General features: G+C 35.6%; 1 protein-coding gene across 9 annotated transcripts in view; it reads left to right on the top strand.

The window, feature by feature from the left end:
- EXOC6 (exocyst complex component 6) overlaps positions 1-27,604 on the top strand; it is a 99,169-nt gene that overhangs the window by 36,253 nt on the left and 35,312 nt on the right. For 5 of the 9 annotated variants that reach the window (XM_054204560.1, XM_054204557.1, XM_054204561.1 and 2 more), the window contains exons 9-18: positions 1,680-1,763; positions 1,857-1,903; positions 2,295-2,415; positions 4,368-4,439; positions 5,107-5,204; positions 6,328-6,433; positions 10,048-10,157; positions 11,191-11,302; positions 12,934-13,068; positions 18,450-18,629. In XM_054204560.1, coding sequence (XP_054060535.1) covers positions 1,680-1,763; positions 1,857-1,903; positions 2,295-2,415; positions 4,368-4,439; positions 5,107-5,204; positions 6,328-6,433; positions 10,048-10,157; positions 11,191-11,302; positions 12,934-13,068; positions 18,450-18,629 — 1,065 coding nt within the window. Of the gene's footprint in view, positions 1-1,679; positions 1,764-1,856; positions 1,904-2,294; positions 2,416-4,367; positions 4,440-5,106; positions 5,205-6,327; positions 6,434-10,047; positions 10,158-11,190; positions 11,303-12,933; positions 13,069-18,449; positions 18,630-21,688; positions 21,767-27,604 lie in introns of those variants that run through there. The other 4 variants (XM_054204556.1, XM_054204555.1, XM_054204559.1 and 1 more) reach the window with 2 other exon arrangements.

Below are 27,604 nucleotides of genomic sequence, written 5' to 3'. Positions count from 1 at the left end.
AAAGCAGTATTTTATATACTTCAGAATACTACATAGCTTGTGATTGCAACCTGGTGATTGCAAGTTACATATGTACCAAACATAGACTGTATTTATTGGCAAGTAACCTTTCTTTAGACTAGAAATTTCTGGACAATATATATAAAGCGCTTTTTTTAGCCCATATATTATGTGAGATGCTGCACATTTAAATTCTGCTGAAAACACACTTGATCCCTTTAGCATGTAATGTTACCTTTTAACTAAATGCTGTATAGCAGTATAAAATAAATGTAACTATGGTGTGAAACAACATTTGATATATGAGCAATATGCCTAGAATGTATAACCCAGCGTGAACTGATTTATTATTTTTATTGATATAAACTCATGAACCTTTGGAAGCTGGGCAAAACTTGCCCAGTATTGCTTCGGTATATTTTATCTTGCCTTTCCTTTGCGTATTGAGTGAGTGCATCATCAGGGTTGTTGCTGTATTCTGCTGATTGCTTTAGAACATCTGTTTAAAATAGTTGTTCTGCCTGAATTGCTGATTTTGATTGCATAGGATAACGTGGTCTATAAATAATCATGAGATATTTTACATCTCCATTTTTGGTGTGGATTTGTGAACAGCAGCTACTCTTTTTCACTTGAGAAGCTTGTGTCAGGACTGAGTAGAGATTTGGCACTGGAAGTGGAATTCAGTAATGGCTTTGTGCATCTGAAAACTGCATTGAATATTTGGGATGAAGGTGAATGGTTAGTGTGTCTGATCCGTATATGTTAGTACAAATTATAGTACGCTATGTAAAGTTTTGCTGGAACAGAAAGTGTTCTAATAAATTTGCATCTCGGTTTCAAGTGGGTTTTTGCTTTTAAGCCAAGTCTCTTTTTTTACTTTTAGATTTTGTTAGGTTAGGAGTATTTCTAAATATGATGAGATATTCATTATGAACTTAAAATATTACATTTAAACCTTCCTCATTATATCTTATAAAGGAGTTAGGTAAGTAATGCTGACTTTGTAATATACAATCTCTGTAATAATTTGATTTGAAGATTTTTGGAAGCCCAAGTAATGGAATTCTAAATAGCACTGTCCTAGTAATAGGCTCATGAGGTTAAAAAAAAACCTTAAAAATGCTAAGCTGCTTTATTCTGCTTGCATACAAATTACATTGCGTTCAGTAGGTAGATGAGTCAATGTAACATTGATTTCAAATGGACAGATGGTTTCTACTGAATGGTCATCTTAATGAGATGGGTAAGATGTCACTTGAATTCCTCACAATGCAATCATTAGGCACAGAGGGTATTGTATCTTCAAGGGCTGCGATAGGAGAAAAATCCAAACCCACAGTCATTATATTTACCAATTCCAAAGAGAATAAACAAAAAAAGCTGTTGTTTAAAAACATAAATATTGCTTAAAATGCATAATAGTGTTTGACAGAATGTAGGCACATGAGCAACGTTTTTATTTACAGTATATCCTATAGGCTACTTTAAAAAAAAAAAAAGAAAATTTCTACATTTTTCATGCATGCAAAACTTTGCTGGTGTCAGCTGGAGGCCTATGTGTGGAATAAATGCAAAATATATGGCTTAGTTTAAGAGAATTCTACCCTTAATTTAAGAAATGTCTTTTTCATATTGAGACAATGTTCTTGTTTTAGCTACTTTTTGTCTTGTTTTAGGGTGATGGAGAAATATTTGAAAATTACTACAGAAAACAGAGAAGGAAACAAGCAAGATTAGTTCTGCAGCCGCAGTCAAGCATGGTAACCAATACATTTGGGTTTGCATTAACTTGAGTTGTACCTAATACTTAGTGGTATTTTTATTCCTAAACTTGTTTTCTTTTTCACTGACAGCATGAAACAGTAGAAGGCTATAGAAGATACTTCAGTCAAATTGTAGGGTAAGTTTCCTAAATGGAGATTTATATCAGTTTTACTATACTGATTCTTCATTCACCCTCTGTTCTTCCGTTGTCCAAAAACTTTCTTACGCGAGATTCATGTGGGTGGCTGTTGCTGGATCTGAGTGGGGAAGAGCATCCTACCATTATGGTGCCCCACAAGGACCCTCCAGCAGCCTGGGCTCCAGCTGGCGTGAAACAAACTTTTCCCATTTTGACTTGGGGACTTTTGACTTGGACTTTCCCCCACACTGGGTGAAGCAGAACACCAGACCTACCGAAGTGTCACTGCTCAAGTGGGGAAGGGTTTGACTATGCTTGTGTGTGAAAGGGTAGAATTTGCTCTAATACTGGAAAACATTTTAATAATTTAAACGTTATTTTGTTTTAGTTTCTTTGTAGTAGAAGACCACATTTTACATGTAACCCAAGGGTTGGTAACTAGAACATATACCGATGAGCTCTGGAACATGGCCCTTTCCAAGATCATTGCTGTTCTTAGAACACATTCGGTAAGTGAGAAGTCTTATCAGTATTGCAGTTTAAATCCTCTTACTTGAGAGTTCTGTATATTTAAAGCTGGGATAGTAACAAAGTGAAAAATTACACCCCTCTCATGTTTTCTTTTCCTTGTGATTAAAAATTGCTCAGATTTGGGAGGGAGCCTGCCAAGCTTTTGTTTTTCCCAACAGTATCAGGCTGTGATCCGCAGCCATGGGCTATTTGCATAATCCTCCACTGATTTACAACTCACTGGGTCTTCCAAACCTTCTCTTAGTCCAGCAGTTTAGAATATGCAGAGTTAATCTGCTGTTATTATTGCAATCCTTCCTCATTAGTCTCAACTGACCTCTTCATTAGATCAGATTGAATAGTTCAGCACTGAAAGCACCACCAGGAAATAGTTCCTAATTATCATTCCAAATGCTGTGTTTCCAAAATAAACTCCACCACAAAACCCTTGGAGCTATCTCTTCAGTGCTGTAGTAGTAACACATTTATGTTGAGGTAAAGGTATTAGAAAAATCTTCACAGATGTTAGAATGTAATTGTGTGTCAGCTGAGTATTTCAGTATATTCAAAGCGTGTCTCCTAAAGTTACACTTCTACCTTAGCTCCAATGATGCCGAACAGCTGCATCCTATTTCTTACTTCTCTGGGAAGCCGAATGGAGTACCATGGTTCACTCAGACTGTCTGATAGTAAATTGCTTCAGAGTTTACTATTGGACTAACTTTTAGTATAGGAAAAAATAGAAGAGTTTTATCCTTCCCTTTTTAATGTTTGCTAGAAGCACTTCCTTTACACAACGTCATTTTTATTTTTATTACAATTGATCTTTAAATTGAGAAATATTTTACATTTCATGTATACTGAGGAAAAATAGGGAAAATATTCAAATTGCAACTATAACTTTATCATAGGCCCTTTACTGATCAGTGATACATAAGATGTTCTCATACTTTTTAATTCGTTTTAGAGGATGGGGATAAATTGAGATATATTCAGCATTTTTTAATGTAAGAATCTCTATGTAAGAACTCTCTATGTAAGAATATGGTAATTTAAGGAGTAAAAGTGATGTAGTCTCTAAAGAGCTCTTCAATGTCTTGTCATGTAGTTGATCACTATTTCTTCTCAAAATGCATGACTCCCATCAAACCCAATTCTATCCCAATCTCTTTCTAACACAGAGAGTACAGAATAATGTTTAGCATATGTTGTCTTATGAGGTATTTTAAACGAAACCCTTACTTTATTAAAGTATGCTAAAAGCAAAAATTAAAGAAAGGTGAAACAGGTGTATATAGTCTCTAACCGGTACTATATTCTCATGCTGCTTTAAATTATTTCAATATAAATATTTTTTTACTTTATCCAGTATTGCAAATAGTGAATCTGAGGCGAAAGCCCCGGTTGTATGACTCCACACCTCTGAAAATCAAATTTCGATCATGTAGTAGAGTAAATAACTTAATGTCTTGACTTTTTACCATCAAATTTGTAATTTGAATTTGTTTAGAAAGTATTTTATAGTGTTTTGCCGATGCACAGACAGTTTTCCCTGGGAAAATGTCTGAGGTGGCACAGTTAGCACTAGTTTGACCCAGGCTTAGTGTTCAAAAGAACGTCCTGTGGAAACTTCTCTGATGTTGATTTAGCAAAACGTTTTGATGTGTGCTTATGTAATTTGCTGATTTGGAATCTCAGTACAACATATATTAGTTTACTCTTTCTGAGCTTTTATACTACTGATAGTTCATATATAAGAATTTAACAAATACTTTTATGTAGCTTAGCTGGACTAATTGAAGACAAGTGAGTCCAAGTTGTTTTTTACTGAGGCAGTCAGTCAGGTAAAGGGATAAGGCTGAAGAGTTCAACCTTCTGTGTTAATATTATTTGAAAACATATGTCCCATATTTTAAATCCTTTTAACAAAAGCAAAATTTCTCACTTTCAGTCATATTGCAGTGATCCCGACCTTGTTCTGGAACTGAAGAATCTCATTGTAGTATTTGCTGATACTTTGCAGGTACATATTATATTCGTAATTTAACTGAAATTCCTAGAGTTAAATTTTTCCTTTGGGTAAATGCAATGCTTTTGGTTTTCCTGAATCATATATATGAATCAAGAACAAAATTGCACAATGATATTTTTAAAATACAGGTATTTCTTGCCTTGGTTCCGCTTTTTCAGTATTACCAATTAAATGTATGCATTCTGGGCTATCTAGCTAACATCCAGTTACTCATATACGTGCAAAATTAATATTAGCTTTGTATTTTGTGTACGTTTTTGTCTTTTATCAATGCTTTACTTCTGATCTTTAGCAAGAATAGCATTTCAGGTATGATTAACTCTCTAGCTGAAAGACCAGATGAACATCATTGGCAAGTATTCTTGCAATATTTAACTGACTGATGAAAAAGGTTAATTATATGCATAAATAGCAAACTAAAATGTTATAGAGAAATGGGACAAATTTCTGCTTGAAACCTGAAAGCATAAGATAAAGTATTTGGTAAGAATTTAATATATAATCTTCTAATTGTAGTGGTGTATTTAAAGTACTAGAACTGTTTTATAGAAGTGACAAGATTGAATAATAAGTCTCATCTCAGAGTCCTGAAGTGACGTGATAGGAATTGAGTGTGTTACTTCTTGAATTATCCACCCTTTTCATTTTTATACCTTAGGGCTATGGTTTTCCTGTGAACCGACTATTTGATCTTTTATTTGAGATAAGAGACCAGTACAATGAAACACTTCTTAAAAAGTGGTCTGGACTGTTCAGGTTGGTATTTCAAAATAAGCGTGCCTTTTGTGTTGCATCTCTTGTTTTCATCTAACTTCAAGGTTTTTTGATAGAGCTGTAATTTTGGAAGAATTTATTAACTTGGTATCGTGTATGAATTTCAGGTTGGATAGGACTAAGATATTCATCACATGTAACTAATATTTAGGACAAGAGCCATCAAGTACTGCTTCTGTAGTTAAGGGAGAGAAGGAGGGTTTCCAACGGGACGTTATTGGAGAAACATGCAGGAGAGGGATGTCTGTTTTTCTTCATTAGGAACCTAGTAACTAGGCTATTGCAATAGGTCATTAGGTTCCTAATTTATGTTGTCTTAATGTTTACATTTAGCTGATACACGTGTCTCCCTGACAGACTACTGACATTGCCAGTACTTCATCTTTTTATTTTTTTTTAATGCGGGTTGGTTTCCACCTATTCTTTGGAATCATTTGATTGAGTAAATTGTAAACCCAGCCTGGGATTGCACTCCAAAGCCTGTTTGCAGATAGAGTGTGATGTCTAAATGTGCAGAAATTGTTTAACCTAAACTATGTTACATTGTATTATAGAAAACCTTAAAATTAAATTGACCGCTTGAGGTTCTCAAGCTCTGTACACTCCTAGTATGGTCATTTGACTAGTAGAAAAGTCCAGAGGGCACTTAACGCTGTGGCCATGCACCTAGTTGAAGTTTTCTTAATCACTCGATTGACTATATGTAGCTGTGGTACCTAAGTGAGACACTCTGAATATCTGCGATACTGTAGGCAAAGTTAGGCTACCATAATAAGTATCTCATTATGGTTTACCATGGAGTAGACTAGTTTATCTAATGTTCCTTTGCTGTACCATGCTTTGAGTCATACATATTAAAATGCTTTCAGCTATTTTTTCTCTGTGATTAGACACAGTATAAAGAGTTAGCATATAAAACGTACTTTCAAATTAATCTAAAAATAGCATAGAGGTCTGAAATTACGTTGATTGCAGCTCATAACTTTTTGAAGCTGCACATCTAAGTGTGGTAATAAAATTTATATTCATTTACATGTTGTAACACTGGAAACTACTGTAAATAAGTTACATGTCCTAAATTTTTTTCACTTTACTAATTCACCAGGGATATTTTTGAAGCGGACAACTACAGCCCTATTCCTGTAGCAAATGAAGAGGAATACAAAATAGTTATAAGCAAATTTCCTTTTCAAGATCCAGAACTTGATAAGGTAAGGAAAAGTTTTATGTTTTTAAAGTTCGTTGAAATCCAATTAAGGACACTTGGGACAGTAATGTTTTTTATAATTAAAAAGCAATTAAAATTTGACAAGCTAGGTAGATTAAGAGGCTAAATCACCTTCTTTGTGTGTAATTATCTAGTCATAAATAAATATGAACATTAAAGCTTTAGTCATTTGCTCTGATGTTTGAGTGAATAATGAAACCCGTTGTTTTGTAAACAAATTAATAATACACTTGATATAGTCTTTATGTAACTATAATACAGTCTGTCTTTAATTAGTTAAATTTTGTTGCAACCCATTGGATTTAGTAACTCATAGTATAGTATATGCTGTAGCATTGCAAAAATACATGGGATCTGTTAGAGGCAGCAACTTTTGTATTTTACTTTTAAAATTAATTATTTATGTTTGAGCATGTGGGGCATGCATGAAGAGACTGTAAATAATTCTGCCACAGTAGGGTATTATTTCATAGTCTCATCCATTCTTCCACTGCAAACTCCTTTCACAGAAAGGTGGTTAATATGTTCTGCTTTTCAAATGTGGTTTTGATAATACTGATGAAGAAATAACGGGCCCGTGATGGAGTCTGTAGAGGGGAACTAAATCTAAGAACTGCATGACAGTGGGGGTAACTGTTGTAGAGGGACACTGGTTTTTATACACGATCTATCACTACAGATATCTGCAAAAGGACAAGAGGAAACGGCCTCAAGTTGCACCAGGGGAGGTTTAGATTGGGTATTAGGAAAAATTTCTTCACTGCAGGGGTTGTCAAACACTGGAACAGGCTGCCCAGGGAAGTGGTTGAGTCACCATCCCTGGAGGTATTTGAAAGACGTGTAGATGTGGTGCTGAGGGACATGGTTTAGTGGTCGACTTCGCCGTGCTGGGTTAACAGTTGGACTCAATGATCTTAAAAGTCTTTTCCAACCGAAACGATTCTATGATTCTAAGAGTAAAAAGATACTCTAATTCTATGATTCAGCAGAGATTTACCAGGCAAATGTAACGGCTGCATGTCATTAATTGCAGCCATTATTATTGCAGTGAAGATGAAAAACAAAAGGTGGGGTTTATGCTGATTTTTCAATAAGGCTCCAGAGTGCATGCTGGATGCTTTCCTCCATCAAATTCATTCACTTAGCCATTTTGATACTAAAATAAGATAAACAGAATGGAAATCCCTTACAATGTTGGAAGTATACTACACCCCAGATACTATTTAGCATGACATATTTTGCTAATAAATTGCAGAGATTTTTAACTTGCACTAAATAATTTTATCTGCTAACCTCTCTTGCTCTTTGCATGCGTGTGTGGATGTTACTTGTGTAGGCATGTGTAGTTACATATATGTATGCTTAATACAAAGCTTTGGCTCTTATTTCAGTAGAAAAGAAATGTATTTTCTGTGCTCAACAGTTTTCATTTTGGTTTATGACACAGAGAGGGATTTATATTTCATAGTGAGCAGCACTTTTTGCAGATATTTTAAGGGCAGAATCTCACTGATGCTTAGTTTTTGGGCTGGTGAGCTTGGACGTAAAGCTGGGAATCAGGTTGGATTCTGTTCCCAATTCTATCATTGACCAGCTGCGTGGTGCTAGTAAGTCACTTCACATCTCTCTGTCCCTGTTAATTCATCTGTAAAGTGGGGATAACATTTTTTCACATGTCTGTGGAAAGAGCTTTGAAACCTGTACGTGAAGCAGAAGGACATCATTAGAAATAAGGCAGTCTGAGTGGGTGTTTTTTCTTGTGTCCTGTCAATTTTTGAAGCAATTTAGTGGACTTCAGCCAACTGTAGCAAAGGGGCAGAAGTTTCAAAGATAATTGAGTTCCTAAAAGTTTTGCAACTAGGCAGTGGGATAGAGGAGAAAGAATCATTAAGTATCCTTGTTGAAAGAAAGACTGCAGTGTTACCTTATGCGTTATTAGATAGCAGCTAATACTTGTGGAGGGGAAACTTTACAAATCTTCCATTTTATGAGTCCACTTTATAAATCCTCCAGTCCTCTATTGGTTGCTGTTTATAATTTCATCCACTTCACCTCTGTTGTTGCCTCAGGCTACAAGGCACTGGGAGGTCCTACTGAGTGGGTTAATTTAATCTACATTTTAATATTTAAAATAAATATTTAAAAAATAGATATGTAGGTTCAGACTAGTGGCTGAAGGAACCTGTGTAGTTGGTAGAGGGGAAGAGACACCCCAGAGGGCTAATTCCATTTGATGCATCTCTAGTGCCTTTTACAGATTAAGGGGAATTTAACCTTTGAAAATCTCTCTCTCTCTCTCTCTCTCCATTTAGTATAAAAAGAGACAAACATGAGTGAGTGTCTCATTTTTAACTGTAGGTTAGGATGAATCACCCTCACATTTTACAGGTAAGTTTATCATAGGAGTTGCTTTCAGGACGTTAGGCAGACAGAAAGTTTTGTGTCCTTCTGTATTGGCCAGACATGGCAGAGGATAAAGAATTGCTTCACTTAGATTGTTAAATATAGGAAGGTTGAGACTCAAGCCCTGCTGACAGAATATTGTAATGATCCGAAATAGTTATATGTAATAGCACTTGTTTTATGTGTAAAAAATTAATTGCTTAAATCAGGTGAACACATGTTTAAAGTAAATTTTATTGTTAAAAAAAAATCTGCTGTTGCTGTTGAATGACATGAAAGCCTGCTCTGTATAACACATAATTGTCACACCACCTGATCTTAAATAAAGAGGTATGATTAGGAGACTCTCAAGGTAATCTGTTTTGTCTTGGTTTTTTAATACACAAATGCCTTTTTTTTTAATAAGAGAAATGGAATTCTTCAGGGATGATACCAGCTGTTAATTATTTTTCTCATGCATTAGAATAAACAGAAAATTAATTGTTTTGCAGATTTCAAAAATTATGTATTCACTGCAGAGATATGAATTTGGTATATGTAGATTTAATTGAATGTATTTCTTTTTGTCCTCCCAAATACAATATCAGCTTTAAAATTGAAGTAAGAAGCATGATTTTATTCTTACAGACTACTAGTATTTCCCACATGTTAATCCAAATTGTTGAAATGAATTCAAACTGCTTTGGTTTTGTGAGCCATCGAGAGAAAGTAAATATATGATAGTAAATATACATACCTAAAAGTACTCAAGATGCTTTGAAAATCCCGGATGTACTGAACATCTCAAACTTTTTATTTTCACTGCTTTCATTGGCCAAAAAATGTTTGCATTTTTGAACCTCTCATCCCACTTACATCTATCTTGTTCATTCACATTAAAAGTGGTTTGAGACCTGTTTTTTAATGTATATTTGTAAATTGCTTTCTACAGAGGGTTCTTAAATTACATAAAGTCTCCCAACTTTATTGTAATTTAAATAAGTGATAAAGTTCTATTTTGCTTATAAGCTGTTTAAACAGATATAGATGTCAGACCAATGCATACTACTGTTTGTATTTGATGAAAACCGGAAAAGTTTAGCATAGATTAAAATATTGATAGTGTTAAGTGGCTTTCTAACTGTTGCATGTAATACCAAGCTCTCCTTATAATCAGTTTCAAGTGTACGACAGTATTATCTTTTCTTTTCACAGCAATCCTTTCCAAAGAAGCTTCCAATGTCTCAGTCAGTGCCTCAGATTTATATCCAGGTTAAGGAATTTATTTATGCAAGCCTTAAGTTTTCAGAGTCACTTCACCGCAGGTAAGCTTGAAGTATCAGGAATGTGACTATGTAACCTATAACTTCCAGGTGACCTAAAAATATATATTAAATTGAAAATATATTTTCTTGTGTACTTGCTAGCTGTGCTTGTTTCATAATTTACATATAATTTACATATACAGTTCTTTATATTTAATTGATGATTCCCAATGCTATAGCATATATTTCATATGTGTGTATATATATTGTATGCAATATGTATATATCTGTATGGGTGAAGGTAGCTTGGCATGGTAAGCAGTTTAAAACACTGCTGGGGTTTTTTAAACAGTATTGACTCGTTTGAATAATCTAGAGGTTTTAGTTATTTAACAAAGCCTGTAAGATTTGAAAAATATACTTTGGTACCGACCATTTCAGAAATAATTGTGTAGCATACCCGATTAGTTTGAACAGTGTTTCCCTTCTCAGTGCTTTGAATTTCCTTAGCAATGATTTCTCCTGCAACAAAACGTGCTGTCTGTATGCTCATTCGCTCTTCCATCGCACCTTTTTTTCTCCCGTTTCCTTTCCTCTTGTGGCTTTCAAAAGCTTAGTTTTAATTACAAAAAATAACATTCATACATCTGAAATCTGGAGAGTATTCATGGCTGGTCATCCACTTCTGCACTGTTAAAGATGTAAATGACTTGCTTTCACACATTCTTAATTGATACTGTTTATAATTTACACGTACTAATGAGCGCATGTTGACCTCCTCAGTAACTCATTAAAACCACAAATTACTCTTTCCAAACTGCTGTGTCAATAAACATGTCTAAAATATATTTTAAAAAAAAAAAAAAAAAAGCTTTTGCTTCAGTGTTGAAATTCAGTTAATGGATAATTTGGTAAGTGAAAGAGCTGCCCCGTGTATTAGAACACAGAAGACTTGGAGCGACCAGAAATTAAACACACATAGGGAATTCTTAGCATGAAAAGTCCCCTTTGCAGGGAAAAAAAAAATGTGAAGTATTACTGTCAAGGTATTGTCATGTGCAGCATAGTTATAAAAATAACCATTTTTTTTCAGCTCAACAGAAATAGATGATATGCTCAGAAAATCTACAAATTTGCTGCTTACGAGAACTCTAAGTAGTTGTTTACAGAACCTAATTAAAAAACCTCATATAGGTTTAACTGAGGTAAGTTTTAAAATGCACACTCAAAACTGTATTTTTTAAGACAATTTGTTCTAAAACTAGTCTTGTAGATATACCATGGTATTAAGATTTGTGTAAGAAAAACAAGTACTGTTTCTTTAAAATTGAAAATTTGAGGAGGTGAAAGATGAAGTCTAAAGAAGCATCAATATCTGTTACATAAATAATACAGTGTTGACTCTAGTTGGAAGTATATTTACACAGAGATGTCTTTTGAGAGAGAGGTGGCAATGAGAGAGTTCTGTCTCCTGTATGATAAACAGAGATTTGCAAGAAATAAGCCAAAGACTCTTACTTCTTTGGTTGCATACAGAACATGGTTCGTGTGTTCTGCTCCTGACTAGCAATTAGTAGCACATTGTTACGTTTCTTTTTCATCCTATTAAAAAAAGGGGGGGGGGGGGGGGGGGAGAGAAAATCTTTCTCACATGAACTGTGTAGTTTCAGAGTAAACCAACCAGATCAAAAAAATCTAAAATCTCAAATTCACTCTGACACGTGAAAATTTTTCAATAGTAATTGCAATTAAAATATTTTAGTAGGTTTGTGCATGTTGTTTCTTCATCGGGACTCTTGGTTCAATTTGTTTATTGGTCAGAATAAGGAGGCAGGGTGAGGCAGTGAATCGCTGAACATTCACTGCAGGTACACGGAATGTCAGGAGACAGCAGGTACCTACTGAAACATGCTGAGAAGGACATTGTTGCTGTTAGCACAGTGTTATGTCATATTGAATGTTGGTTTTAAAATGCAAGAACTGCCTGTATAAATGAAATAAAGAAGAAGAAGATGAGGAAAGAGCTCTATAAATCATATATTGACGTGTTACTAAGACAAGCCATACAATTTTTCTGAGACATAGTTTTCTATGTTCTTGAAATTGGTACAGGAATATTTTCAATGCTCTGAAAATAAATTCACTACTGTTTTTGAGGTGTTTCATTATCAAGTCAGTATGTTTCATGAGAAAAATGTTAAAAAGAGAAAACTTATTTTACCAAGCATTACATTAGTGTTCTCTAAAACAGACAGTATGCAGTGAGAATTAAGATACAATAGACGAATATTTCAGTTACTATGCATTATGTATGTTGTCTAATTTCCGAATACAAATGCAGGTCCTGCTTATAAAAACATTTATATCATGTACATGCAGATTGTTGCTATTGTTGAGTGGAGGAGGAGTTGACAACCTTATTTTTGAAATTCCCTAACTTCAGAACGCATCATTTTGCAGACACTATTGTGAAATTATTTTTTTTTTTATAGCAGTCATTTTTTAAAAAATACTTTAATGGTAAAAATTAGTGATTTGCTTTTGGCAATGTATTTTCCTTTATTTTGCTTTTTTAAATTCTGAAATATCAATTGGATTTATTTTAACTGAGTAAGTGTCTGCACCTTCATTTTTAAAATGTCATCATTTGTATGTGAACTGTAGTATTGCTCCTTAGTAGCATTTGAAAGCAAACTTGAAAACTAACGGGTGGTAACCAGAAATACTGTAATTCATTTCTAGTAGCATTGTTGCTGAAAGAAGTAACCATTTACAAAATCAAATGACAATGGGTGATACAAAAAAGATTTTTACAATAATTTTTTGTCTCTTGTAGCTTGTTCAAATCATCATAAACACAACACACCTGGAACAAGCCTGTAAATACCTTGAGGATTTTATATCTAACATTACAAATATTTCACAAGTCACTGTTCACACTGCAAGACTTTATGGACTTTCTACATTTAAGGTATGGTGTATGTCATCCTTTATATGACTATGTCGGTAAAGTTACATTAAAATCTTTATGAATGAAGCATTTTAAAATAAAAGGGGGTGAGGGCAAAGCTGCATGCTTTCTCATTTTTGTCTCTAAAACAATTATGAACTGTTAAGAATTCAGTTGTAACACTGAGCAGATAAACACTGGTTTTTGTATTACCAGTATGACCTGAAATATGTCAGTATGTGAGAAGCATCAATATTCTCTTTCAGATGCATCTTTTATTAAGTTACAAAATTATAAGTGAAGCTTAACTACACCAGAAGCTTTTAATAGATTAAGCTCCAGTCTGTGTAACATCTCCCTTTCCTGAATGGAATCAAGCAAAACAGCTAGTTTAATCCAAAATGTTTGTGTTATTTATTTGTTTTCATTCCACAATAGAAATATTTCGTGGTTTATTTTCAAATTGTGTAATTTAGTAATATAAAAGCAGTATTAAGAATGTGCTACAAAGCATAAATTATTCAACTGTCTTTTTAGAATTCATATTTTATTTACATGTCCTTTACATACACAGTAATGCTTGTTAAAATTATCACTGGGTGCTTGACTGTTTCTTATGTATGGCAAGTGCTTATCTGCACAAACTGTATTTTTTCTGACATTTTTCAGAAATGGCAGAAGTACTTAAGCTTATATCTCAAAAAATTAAAGTAAATCATAGGTGATGCATACTCAGCATAGGCAATTGTAATTTCAACCGTTACATGGCAGCGTTTGTAAGCTGAATATAAAATAATCCTAAAATAAAAAATGTTGTAGTTTTCATTCTATATAGGGCTCCTTATCTCATTAGTATGTTAAGTTCTACAAGTTGTTCTTGCATTTGTCTATACAAAAATTCTAAAGGATTTTGAAAAGAGGCAACTACAGCAAAAATACCAAGTGACCTGTATAGCCACACCCGATGTCCTTGGCAGAGCAAAAACCACCACACCCTCATCTGTGAAGTCCCTCTCCGCAATATTACTCAAAAGGCCTTAGCCCTTTTTTAGTTATAAGGCAGACACATGTGCTGTTAATGAGAAACCTGCACGTAAAAATTAAATTGCTGAAGACAACTTATACACATAATGCCAGGTAACTCAAGATCACTGCAATTTATCCCTAAAATAAATTAGTCAAAATTCTGATCATTGCTCAGGCAGTTTTATGTCATAATGACCCTGGTAAACTCTAAAACAAGATCCCATCGGCTGGACTAGCTATGCTGAGTGCGAAGATGGTTTGGTCTCAGGTCACTCAATGGCCCAACACCAGAAACCCTCCTGTGCTGTTGCACTGGGGAGAGGCGTAGAGATACTTAGAGATCCTTCATGCTCTGGTGGTGGTTGAGCACCAGATACTTCTTTTGAGCACCAGATGGTTGTGTACGTTGAAGAACCAGGTTTTGGTATTCATATACGTAAAATATGTATATAAAATGAAATATGAAATTATTTTGTTGACTGAGTCTGGCTCAGTAGCTTCTTTGGTTTAGAATAGAAGCAAATGCATATGCCTGGCGGTGGTTTGGGGTTTTCTTTCTGTGGTGGGTTGACCCTGGCTGGATACAAGGTGCCCATCAAAGCTGCTCTGTCACTCCCCTCCTCAGCTGGACAGAGGAGAGAAAATATAATGAAAGGCACATGGGTCGAGGTAAGGACACGGAGAGATCATTCACCAATTACCACCATGGCAAAACAGCCTCAACTGGGGGAAAATTAATTTAATCAGAGAAGGGTGATAAGAAATAAAACCGGATCTTAAAAAGCACCTTCCCCTTACCCCTCTCTTCTTCATGGGCTCAACTTCACCCCCAATTTTCTTTACCTCCTCCCCTCAAGCACTGCAGGGGGATGAGGAAATGGGGGTTGCAGTCAGTTCAACTGACTCTGCTGCTCCTTCCTCCCCGGGGCGGGGGGACACTCCTCACGCTCCTCCCCTGCTCCAGCCTGAGGTCCCTCCCAGGGGAGACAGTCCTCCATGAACTTCTCCAACACAAGTCCTTCCCATGGGCTACAGTTCTTCACAAACTGCTCCACTGTGGGTCCTTTCCACAGGATGCAGTCCTCCAGGAGCAGACTGCTCCAGCGTGGACCCCCCCATGATCCTGCCAGCAAATCTGCTCCAGCATGGGCTCCTCTCTCCATGAGGCCACAGGTCCTGCCAGGGGCCTGCCCCAGCGTGGGCTTCTCACAGGGTCACAGCCTCCTTTGGGCATCCACCTGCTCTGACGTGGGGTCCTCCACGGGCTGCAGGTGTATATCTGCTCCACTGTGAACCTCCATGGGCTGCAGGGGGAGCCTGTCTCACCATGGTCTTCTACCACGAGCTGCAGAGGAACCTCTGCTCCAGCACCTGGGGCACCTTGTCCCCCTCCTTCTTCACTGGCATTGGTTTCTGCAGAGTTGTTTCTCTCACATATTCTCACTTTTCTCTCCGGCTGCAGTTGCCGTTGTGCAGCAGCTTTTTCCCCCTTCTTAAATACCACCTTCACTGATGGGTTCGGCCTTGGCCAGCAGCAGGTCTGACTTGGAGCCGTCTGGCTTTGGCTCAATTGGACATGGGCAAGCTTCCATAAACTTCTCACAGAAACCACCCCTGTAGTCCCCCTGCTATCAAAACCTTGCCATGCAAACGCAATACACTTTCTGAAGAAAACATTCTCACAGAAGAATACTCTTGTAGAGGTTGCCTCGTGCCGTTAATTCAGCCAGTGCATTGCCGCCTTAGTCACTTGGGGCTTCTATGCAGAAATTTTTGAAAGAGAACAAAACAAAAGTCATCAAGGATTCCAAGGCAGCTGCAACTTGAACTTTTGGTATTTGTGGTTTTTTCAGTGTACACTGAAACAAAGGAGGGTGATTTCTTGTATTTATGGGATAAAGAAGACTAATCCTATTGAGACTAGTTCTGTTTTCTGCACTTTTTTTTTTTTTTTTGTCTTGATGCAATATGTAGCCTATCCTATTATAACATCCCCTCTGGCATAGGTGTTAAAAGGTGGGTGAGGTGGAATAAGACATCATCATTGCAAGACACTTCATATTTCCAGGTGATTGCCAACAATTTTCCCATTAACTGTCATTTGTTTTGCTAAGGATTTAATGAATAAGACAAGACAGAAAGGTTCTGGGCTAGAAACTGTAGGTTACCATTGCCCTACCAGTAGTTTTACAATTTTGCCCTGTCCTTAAGACCTAGGCTGCCTAGTTTGCTTGTTGTGTACTGGTAGTGCATGTGTGTCTCTGAATTTGCCTATCTACAGATATTTTTGTGTAAGGTCAATCCATAATCTTTTTAACATTTAAATAAAACACTTAATGCAGCCATAGTCTTTGACTTCATTAAGAGGTAAGATGGTCTTTATCCTTGAATTTCATTTGATAAATTCAGTTGAAAGTTTGCATTATATTTTGTGCTGATTGCTTATGCTGTAAGTTATGTTTAACTGTCCTAAAAACTATCTAAGTTCTATTTGAGGAAGTCACAGAATATTATATCTGTGTTTAGTGAGCTTAGTATCTATGCAATACAGAATGAATGCTGACAAACATGTAAGAATTTTTTTTACGGTTTCTCTCCTGTCTCTTTCCCTGGAGAACTTGTTAGTACAATGTTCTCCACTTATAGTAGAAAATTCTTTTCTCGTTAATCCCTCTTTTCCCCCCCCCCTTCAATTTTAATGAAAAACTGCTTGCAGTTCCCCAACTGGGCCCTCACAAAGTTTGGTATGTTCTACTGTTATTAAATTCATCTCCTGGTGGCAAATCATGTCACCTCCATTCTTTCCAAGTGGTAAAAAATCTCCTTTTATTAGCAGCATTGATCACATTTACATTCCATGAGGTGATCTTATAAGTACACCTACACTGTATTTTTTTAATAGAAGCCTTCAGGCCTATTTCATGTCTACTATTTTAGAGGGCTGTTTTTCTCATTTTATTTTTGTATATAAGATCTCATTTTATGACGTCCTTCAAACTCTCCAAGCATTGTTTCACATTGGTGGAAATTAAAAAAAACCACCACCACACAAACACTAAAACTTGTTTCATTTTATCATTTTAAAAAATTGTGTCACTTTCAGTATTTATAGCCATGTTTTCCAGCTTTGAATGACCATTGTTTTTCTTTGTTTAAATCAGCAGTCGCACTAAGCATAAATAGGTAATTTTAGGGGATTGTACTTTGATATTTATACACGGCAGGGCCACATGCTTTCTTGCTTCCTCTTGAAGTGCCTTTGGCCTGACTCAAGACTAAATTTGACACACTCAATGTGATACCGTCTTCAAGCTCAGATAATTTTGATTTATTTTTTTTTCCTTTTTCTTTTTGCCTTTCTTATTTGCACCTTTCTGAAGTGCCATTTTTTTGGACTGTGTTCTCCCACAGGAAACGAGCAATGGGAATTTCATCCACTTTTATGTTGCTCCAGTACATCCAGCCTGTTTTTACTCTCTAAAAACCTTCAGCAACTGACCAGTTCACTTTAAATCAAGTGTCTTATTTGAATTATTTCTCAAGATCAGTGAAGAAAGTTTTACCTTGAGCCCAAATTAGAACGTGGCATTTATCGAGCGTCTTTAAAGCTCCAGGCTGGCAAAAGCATGCTGTTCTAGCAAGATACACCTTATTGAGCATCTGTATGTAGATCCCATTGCATCTAGGAGGATGTCCCCTAAACAAATAAGGCACGTAGATAGCATCGTAAACTCACTTCACAGGAAATGCTAGACTTTACCTCTTTACTATTCCAAAAAGTAGAATCTGGGCAGTGGCAGAACAAAAAGTAGGGGTGGGAGGAAGTAGGGGAGTGCTCTGAATCATGGTGTGTGATGATCAGGATATTTAAAGGAGGGTGAAAAATGGTGCGTATTCTTCAGATACGCAGCTTTAAGGCATTATTTACACAAAAATCATACAATTGCTGGACTTCTGGGCATAACAGATAAAATAATTAGGTTCTTTCATTATTTTCTTTGTAAAAGAGGACAAATAAACTTTGTGTCAGGGTTGATAAATTTGTTAGGCTGAATTAAAGGTGATTGATTGTTGTGAAGAGAGTAAAGCAATTGCTTTGTTTCCAAATTCAGATGAATTTCATTCTTCTCTGAGAACTTAGATTATTCTGTAGAAATATTCTGTTCTGAACACTCTTATAGTATAGATTACGGGAGTGCTTCAAAAACTGCAACCTCAGACTTATCGTAAGACAGAAGTTAAAGTATTGATTTAAATAAAATATTTTTTGAATCTAAGAAAAACACAAGACTTCTGTTTTGTTGATTAATGTAATTTTGTCTGCATTCTAATAATATTCTAGAATTCTGATAATTGCACACTTCTTTTTTTTTCAGGATGCAAGGCATGCTGCAGAAGGAGAAATATACACAAAACTTAACCAAAAAATAGATGAATTTATTCAGATTGCTGATTATGATTGGACAATGTCTGAATCTGATGGAAGAGCTAGTGGATACTTAATGGACCTTATTAACTTTTTAAGAAGCACGTTTCAAGTTTTTACTCATTTACCTGTAAGTGTTCAAAATTAAGTTTAATTTCAAACTATCGGGGCGTTATTTTATTTTAAAATAGTAAGATTTTGAAGATAGATGTGATTTTTTTTAATTGTGCACATGCTGGCAGATACATTTTTTTTTAATCTTTTTTCAGTACAAATGTATTTTCAGATGTGTTTCAGTATGTTGATGATGCTTACCCGTGGTAATACTTAGAAAATACTTTCAAATATTTTAGTAATATTGTTAACAACAGCTAATTTACAAATACTGGAAGAACTCATGCAGGTTTCTAGAGCATCAGATGGTCTTTTTAATTAATAGTATTGGTTCTGTGTACGCATGCATTGATTCAAACAATGCAGAATTTGTGCAAATCCTGCATTTGTACATAACGTTGCGGAGGTCTTGGATTTTCCGAGGTTGTTTTTAGCTAAATACATTTGATCATGAAAAGTCATTTGATTCTAGTTAACTGAGCTTCATTGAAATGAATCCTTGTTCATATTCAAATATATCCCGTGTTACTTTCTCCTAGGTAAAAGGGTACTGTTAACCTGTTTGATGTACTACTTGTTACATTTTGTTGTCTGATTTCCCTTTGCTTTAAGACAAAAAAGACTGTCTCTTGTTTGATTTATCACCATAATAGTTTATAGCTTTATAGATCTGGAGTAAGTTGAATAACTTTTTCAAGCTACATCTGCTATTCATTAGCTTGTCCGTGGTTGCTGCTGTCACACTGATGTCTGAGTGCGTTACCCACAAGCAATGCCTATAAAGAATAAGTCCTCAATGCATAGAATGTTTTGAGGCTCCAGAATGGAAGTAAAAGATAATTTCTTTACATGCACAGCAAGGTTTTGAAGTTGCTGGCCTAGTGGGCTTATCTGGTCCTCCAAATCACACGTGAAGAGGCTGTGACTCTTCAGTCTCCTTTGTTTTTACTGACTCGAAGACATAACCCACTCAAAATTTATCACATAACATTGATGTGTATGTGAGGCATGAGGCATGTGCTTCTGTGCCACATCAGTTGGGCGTTTTTTGACAAAGAATAGCAAGTTTGTTAGATAGTTAAATTCATTGTAACTTAACATACAAAGCAGTGTGAACAAACGGCACTGCTCCTCAATGGTCATATGCGTATAGCAGTTAAGAGATGCGCACCTTCTAGAGAAGGACGTACAGAAGTCTGCCATGAATGTATGTTGTGATACAGCTGTTTGGAAATGAGCCACAGACAGAACAAAATAATGTGTTACGAGGGATGGAAGGAAGCAGCTGTGGCATTAGGACTTGAAAAGTGTGAAAGGAGTAGAAATATGTGCCTGGGGGCACAAGTCAACCTTTGGAGAAAGCTCGTTCCTGTGAAGAGGTTATTTGGTAATTTCAAACTCTGGTCAGGGAACAGGCAGGCTGTAGAACTGTATGGATGACTGGTCTGGTCTGGCAAGAGGGTTCTTGTAATTTTTAACTTATCATGTGTGTTGCTCCCTATTGTGACTTGGCCAATTGTAGAAATGTACAGTCCTATGAATGTTGTTGTGCATGAGCTATGAAGGTTACATGAAAATGTGTATACAGTTTTGTTGTGATTATGGTGATTCTGGTTAGATTTGTAAGTTATTTTAATAAAAAGAAAATTTATAGTAAAATCATTTTCAAAGATAAGCCCAGAACTAGGTTCTATAACTCATTAAAATATTAAGTGCTTTGGAGTGCTAAACTAAGCTAGGTTCTCATATGCCATATTTAAGATCTGTAATAGTTTTAATATTTATTTTCATTAATGGATTATTCCGTTAATGTCACAGTGCCATTTCTATAACAATTTTTGTATGTCTGGCAGAAACATTCCACTGCTGAAAATAGTTTCTCAGAACCTTTTCAGTAATTAGAAGTCAAAGTACAGAAGTCCTAGCACTGGCTTTAATTCTAGTAAGGAAAAGAGCAGAACAAGTAGAAGAATCTCTTCTCTTCCTACCTTAGCGTATCTGATCATGTTAGAGGTGGGCATTGTGTTAGGGCAGGGGGCACTAGTTGGCCACACTATTTCTCCATAGTCTTGTTCAAGGGTCACTGACTTTCTCTTTGATGCTGTTTCAAACCGTAGTCTTCCTGTAGAGGTGTTATGATACTTTCTTTAACAATTTTTCATTGCAGTCGTTAAATTCCTGTCATTAGAGTCTTGTTTTATTTCAGCTGTATGTGTAAGCTGTGTAAATGCACAGGGATGTGTCTCCTTTTGTGCTTCCATGTGGGGCTATACTGAATTATTTCTGTACTAATGTAGACATAACTTTTAAAAACCACATCTTTTGTTACATACCTGTTTTATGCAATTTGTATTATTTTTATTGGAACATTAGAGATCTAAATTAGGTAGACCATGATCTCAATTTTACTGAAACTGCACACTTCATGGCACAACTTAGTAGGGGTCTGGTATCTCTGTTGAATCACTGGAAATGTCTTGCGTCTCTGAAGCTTTTTTTTTTTCCTCTTAAGTTTTATATCTTAGTTTTCTCCTCTGTGTTTGTTTATTGTACTTAAGAAGTAGTTTTGGAAAAGAAAATAGCTTTTTTTTCTACCCTGCAGTTATATTACCATTAGATTTATGTTAAAATTTATTAATGGGTTGTGTTACATTTAGATTCTTACTGTCCTGAGCCATTGTAAGTCTTGCTTCAACAAAAGTATGTTAATAACATACAGATAGCCTCTGTAAGCCAAGATGGTAAACATGCCTTTTTTTTTTTTTAACCTAAGTATTTTGGAATATATTATATGTTATCATGAAAACTTTCTGGAAAGGCATATCAGCAGACTCTTTGTCATTTGAAGTTTGCTACTTTTATATTTTCCTTATTACAGAAAAATATTTTATTGCTGAATTAGTATTACTTAAAGTATAATCTCTTTGTTATGCCTCGACAAAATACTATGTACATTCACAGATATAAAAAAAATAATTTAAGGAATTATGTAGCTGTAATTGATCTTTTTGGAAGCTTTTCTTTACCTTTTATTGCTACCAATTTTTTATTCTTTTTTTTTTTTGATGTTGACAGTACATCTTAATTTTTTTGTTTTGATTGCCTTACTGGTTTCCTTCTCAGAATAACAACAATGACCATGCAGCTATGTCGGTAAGTAGACGCAAGATGAAGAAAAAGCATGTGAACTGAAAAACTATGAACTGCCTGCAGGCTTATTGCTTCAATTTTTAATCATTTAATCATGATGACTTGCTGTGTACCTTGTGTGGTTGCATGCAGGGATCAGGGTAATGACTAACATTGGGCTTTCGTATACTGGGACAGCAGGGGCCCTAAAAACCTTGCAGAAGGTTGATGGGGTGTGCCTTGCATCCCAAATGAGATAATTTAGAGGAGACTATGAGCCCTTTTGGACGAGAGGTCAGGTATCAAAATGCAGCTATGAGACGTGCATACAGAATAAGGGTAGGTAACAGCATAAAGAATCAGTGAAAGTTCCATCGTTCCTGGGGTCAAGGGAATGTGTGTGCTCAACTGTATTTTTATTTTTTTTAAGAATATGATGGATTGCATTGAAGAATTCTTCAAAGCCCTGATTATTTTCAGGTCATCAATTTTTTGTATAAGGAATTTATTTTGATTTAGCGTAAGCATTTCTATGATAACGAAAGTGTTGGAATTAATATTATTCTGTTAAGAGTCGCTTCTGAATATTCCATTTCTGAACTTACTTTTACTAATTTTGTGTAAAAATGTGGTTGAATCTTGTTCACTTAAGCAATGTACACTTAAGGAATGTAGAGCAGCAAACGTACACTGTGCTGTTCACTGTTTAAGTGAACAAACGTGTAAGGCACTTAGAGAACACAGTGTGGGAATAACCCCGTTCATTGTTACAGTCTGGAAAGCAGTTGGCTGAGTTGTAGCTCTGTGAATCTGGAGAGAGGATCTAGCAGTGGGCTTACAAGTTGTTAGGAGCCTAGAACAATGACTAACAAATGGAGGTTTAGGGAGGTGGATTATTTAGTTAAAGAGAAGGCTGGGGAGAGATCTAGTGGCAGCCTACAACCTCTTGAAGGGCAGGTACAAAGGTGATGGAGCCAAACTCTTCTTGGTAGGACTGCCAAATTCACATGTTGCTATGGTGACAAATAGAAGTCTGGGAGAAGATGAAGCGTTGATGTTAGGGAAAACGTTTGCATGAAGAGAGTAGTGCGGTGTTGGAGGAGATTACCCAGAGAGGCTGTTGAGTTCCCGTCCTCAGTTGTTTTGAAGGCTCAGCCAGAAAAAAGGATGATGGAACTGAACCAGTGTTGGCAATAGTCCTACGCCAAGTAGGAGGTTGGACAAGATGACATTGGTGGCTCATTCCAGTGGACATTTCTGTGATTTCTGTTAAGCTAACAGGTGTCATGAGCACTAGGAATATTGAATGTTTTGTGTAGAAATATTTCTTGTTAATGTTGAATAGGTGTCAGTGTGCTGGTTTTGTCATGACCAAGCACTAGCAGAATTTCGGAGATGCAGAGCACAGAGGCTGTATTGCTTTTGAAAGGCTATAACTTGAGAGTCAGGCAGTTTTAAACAGTTCTGTTTTCTAAAGTTACAAAAATTTAGTCTTTTGAGATTATTGCTGTTTTCAGGATCTTTTACATCCCATTTTAAGTTCATATTGCAGTTTATGGTGTCATTAGATACTTCGAATCAAAAAGCAAACTAAAATTTCATTGTACAGCCATTAATCTCATGAAATCAGTTGGGTGATCAAATTTCTTATTAAGGACCTGCATTTTTTAGTTTTTATTTTGAACAGTTAAAGAAAAATCATACCTTTTATTTTCAGATCAGGTAATTAATTTGAAATTATAGAGGATGTATATTTAAGTGGTTTTAATCTAAGTTTAGAATTAGCTGAAGTTTTATTCTAGATCTGTGCTTTGTCAGTACAAAGTTAGTATTGGATAACTCCTTGGAAAAGAATGACAATTCAAAAGTAACAGTTACAAATTACTTTCGAATAGGTATTTTTTTATTACTTCAGTAGAATTTGGGGCAGAGACTGAAAGTAAAATTGATTCTTAAAAATTCCATTAATGTTTTTTAGTATACTTGTATTTTATCAATAGTTCAGAAATTGGATTTTAGTCCTGATGTTAAGTAATAAATACTTCAGTATTATGACTGATACAATCTGTGGTTAAGTTTCTTTGCATTTTCAGAAAGCTTTTCATTATGTCATTTCAAATCAATTCTTCAGCTTAACTTGGATTTAACAAGATAAGTTTTGTTACTTCCTTTTATGCTGAGGATGGCAGTTTGTGTTATTTTATTGTTTCTGTGATTGGCAGCAAAAGCCTAATTTCACAGCTTGCATTGAGGGTGAAGGGGGGGTGGTTTTCTGCAGCTATATTCAAAAACTGTCAATCAACAGCCTCCACAGGCTACTTAGAGAATGGGTTTTCTTACTGGTTTCTCCAAATGCCGCTTCATGCTGTCTTTGATTGGCACAGCCTGGCAGGGAGGATGGATGAATCTGTCACTGGCTAGTTAATTGTGTTGCCGGTCTCAGCCTGACATCAGGTCTTTGACTCCTAAGTGGCTCAATACAAAACAAATTAGCAGATTGTAGTCATATTTCTCATTCTATATACTTTGACTTTGTTGAATGCAGTCCATAAATCATATTGACTGACACCATAGTGAATGATGAAAGCTGCTTTTGAGACAGCTAGCATGGGTCTTAGCAGTATCGCGAAGGTGCTGTGGAAGGATGCATATGGCTGACCCTTTGGGAATTCCCTAGGAGCCAAATGTCTCTCTATGCAATTGTTCTTAGAAGAAAAGCTTTGGGTCCTATAAAAAAGGATTTAATATGTCAGCAGATTCTCTTTACAAGCTCCTTTGAAATATAAGAAGTTTGTCTAAGGGTTTTTTCTTTTTACAAACTTGTATTTCAGCAAAATGTGAAGGCTGGGTGAAAAAACAGTTGCCTTTAACACTGTTAGCAGGTGTTTTTGCTTATAGAATAGGGTCCTTGTTTCTTAAACTTTACATTGGTTGAGTGGAAGAATAGGTTTTGTAGATAGCAGCAATTAGCATAGGCGCAGCGGAGATAATAGTGGCGTCTCCACATGGGAGGCAACTGGAGCACATGTGAGAAGCCTGCTGAATCTCTGCATGCTATTGAATATAGGTATTTAATTACTACATACAGTAACCACGGCCACCCCCTTCCTTAAAAAAAATGATAGTAATTAAAAAAATCCCAGCAAACGGACAAATAATAAATGTTAAGAATGTTTTAAAACTAACTAAGATTTATTTAATTCTGGAAAAGAAATGTCTTATTGTTATGTTCATGAATCCTTAAATTTCCTCTTCAAAATGCATTATGAATAAATGGCAAGGAACTGATTAATTGGTGGATGGTAGAAATTTGGAGAGAGATTTTTTACTAGATCTCATTTGTCGAACACGAATTTGAATTTCATTCTTTTCTGGATATTGTACATCCAATGTATTTTGAACTGGGAAGCACTGAATTTTGAAGAGGATAACAGTAAAGTTCACATTTCTCTCAGTTAAAATTCAGCATTTTGATTGCTATCTGTAGCTTCGTTTTTTCTCTAGATTTAAGAAAACCGAGTGATTGTATTAAGTATAAACTGTGTATAGTAAACTTCTATTATTTGTTGATGTGTCATTTGAACAATAAGCCTGTAGTTCAAGTTACATAGTTGGAAATAGTTTAAGTGTTAGGATGTTTTCATTTTATGAAATTTTAAAATAAGCATTAAACGTACGTGTATTTGACTTATTTATGTATTGGACTTATTTAAAGTCCAAGTGGCTTTTACCATGTCATTTCTGTATTGTAACCATTATCTTGTGCTCCAGTACTATTGATATTTGCCAGATTTTAACAATTAACAACAGATGCTTGTTAGAAATATAAAATTCTGTCTTTTATTTAAAATAATAGAGGAGTACACATTGTTTGCATATAAAATAAATTGAATGTTAAAATTTTTCTTGACAACCTATTAATCTGGTTGAACTTTTATTACATTATAGTGGCAGCATAAATAGGACATGGAGCTGATTTGATGGAGCAGTACATTAAACAGAGATGCACTAGTTGTTCCATTAAATCAAATGACATTTCCATTAAGTATTTGAAACCTACTACACTGTAATTAAATGAACTGTGGCCCATTGATTCCCCTTCTTGCCTCCTTTTTTCCTTCTTTTTTCCCCCTTTTTTCCTCTTTTCTTTTTTTTCCATTCATATTGATATTGTTCTGCTTGGGGAATAGAGCTGCGTATCTCCCCGTGTAGTTACCAATGGGCTTGGGAGCATGCTGTTCTTGCATTGTTTCTTACATTCCTTGTTGTCAGTTCATCTATTTTGGTCAAAATGTTATTTGCTTTTCTGAGATTTTCAATTAAGAAACTGACATCTCATTTTAGATATAAAGCTCCTAACAGTTCAAGGTGTCCTACTGATAAAGAGGTATTAGAAAAAGCCATTTAATGTTTCAGTGTGACATGTGAGGAGAGTGACTACTTTCCATTGTATTGTCTACATTTTAATTATGTTTTAACAAAGAATGGATTTTTAAAGTACAAAATATTTAGGGCTGAATTTGCTTTCTGTTATATGTACACATAAAAATTCATTTATATGAGCAAGTTGTTTTATTAAGGACAAGATCTGGCTCTTCAGATGTTGGAGCAGAACGTTCCAGACTTTTTGGGGCAGTGAATTGCTGTCTGTCTTTACCATTTTTCACTGCTTATATGTGTTTCTGTGAGTCAACAGTGAATTGATCAACCTGACATTGCAGAAAACAGCTGGAAAACCATTGTTTTAGAGAATAGGTCTCATCGCTTTACTGATGGATATAAGTAAAACGATAGTGATGTGTGCTCCAGTAGGTGTATTAAGTAATTATGATTTCTTTCGTGTAAGCTTGTTAATAGTTACCTTTGTTTCAATACATATTGTAACATAGATGTCAGTTGAAAAGCGTGGTTTATAAGTACATTAAATTAGAGTTTCATAATTGCATTTGAAAGCCAAGATCGCTCTGCTTCTAAAAGTTTGCAGTGCTATGAATAGAATGGTGCTGGAGCGAGTGCAGGGGGCAACGAAGCTGGTGAAGGGCCTGCAGAATAAATCTTATGAGGAGCAATTGAAGGAGCTGGGACTGTTTAGTTTGAGGAAGAGGAGGCTGAGGGGAGACCTCATCGCTCTCTACAACTACTTGAAAGGACATTGTAGAGAGGTTGGTGCTGGTCTCTTCTCACAGGTAATTAGTGATAGAACAAGAGGGAATGGGTTCAAGCTGCAGCAGGGTAGGTTTAGGCTGGACATTGGGAAAAAATTCTTCACAGAAAGAGTGGTCAGACACTGGAATAGGCTGCCCAGGGAGGTGGTGGAGTCACCATCCCTGGATGTGTTTAAGACTCATTTAGATGTAGTGTTAAGGGATATGGTGTAGGGGAGAACTTTGTAGAGTGGAGCTGATGGTTGGACTCGATGATCCCAAGGGTCTTTTCCAACCTAAGTGATTCTATGATTCCATGATCTGATCGGGTATCTGGTCTTACTTGGTTGTCTTAATTCTAAGGTAGACTTTCAATATCTTTCAATTTTTCGCTACAAATTTTTTAATAATTTATCAAATTAATTTCTGATTTTGTGCTTTGTGTTTTGGTCTCATGTTTGGAAAATTATTTCTCTCAATTATATATACATTGTCAAGAGAAATGTTACTAACTAGACTGTGATTGGAAAATTATTTCTATTTCGTACAGCAGAGGGCTACATTTCGTTTTGTAAGTAGTTGATTACTGACAGCACTGATTTATTAAGCATCTGAAAAGATGATAGATAAGCATGAATATTTTAAATAATTTAGTATCAAGCTTTGGATGGAGTTCAAGCAATCAAAGTGCCAATAATTAGCACAAGCTGTTATAAGA

This window comes from Rissa tridactyla, chromosome 6 (genome assembly GCF_028500815.1).
Source record: "Rissa tridactyla isolate bRisTri1 chromosome 6, bRisTri1.patW.cur.20221130, whole genome shotgun sequence".
Classification (NCBI taxonomy): domain Eukaryota; kingdom Metazoa; phylum Chordata; class Aves; order Charadriiformes; family Laridae; genus Rissa; species Rissa tridactyla.
This window is presented reverse-complemented; position numbering and strand designations above follow the sequence as displayed.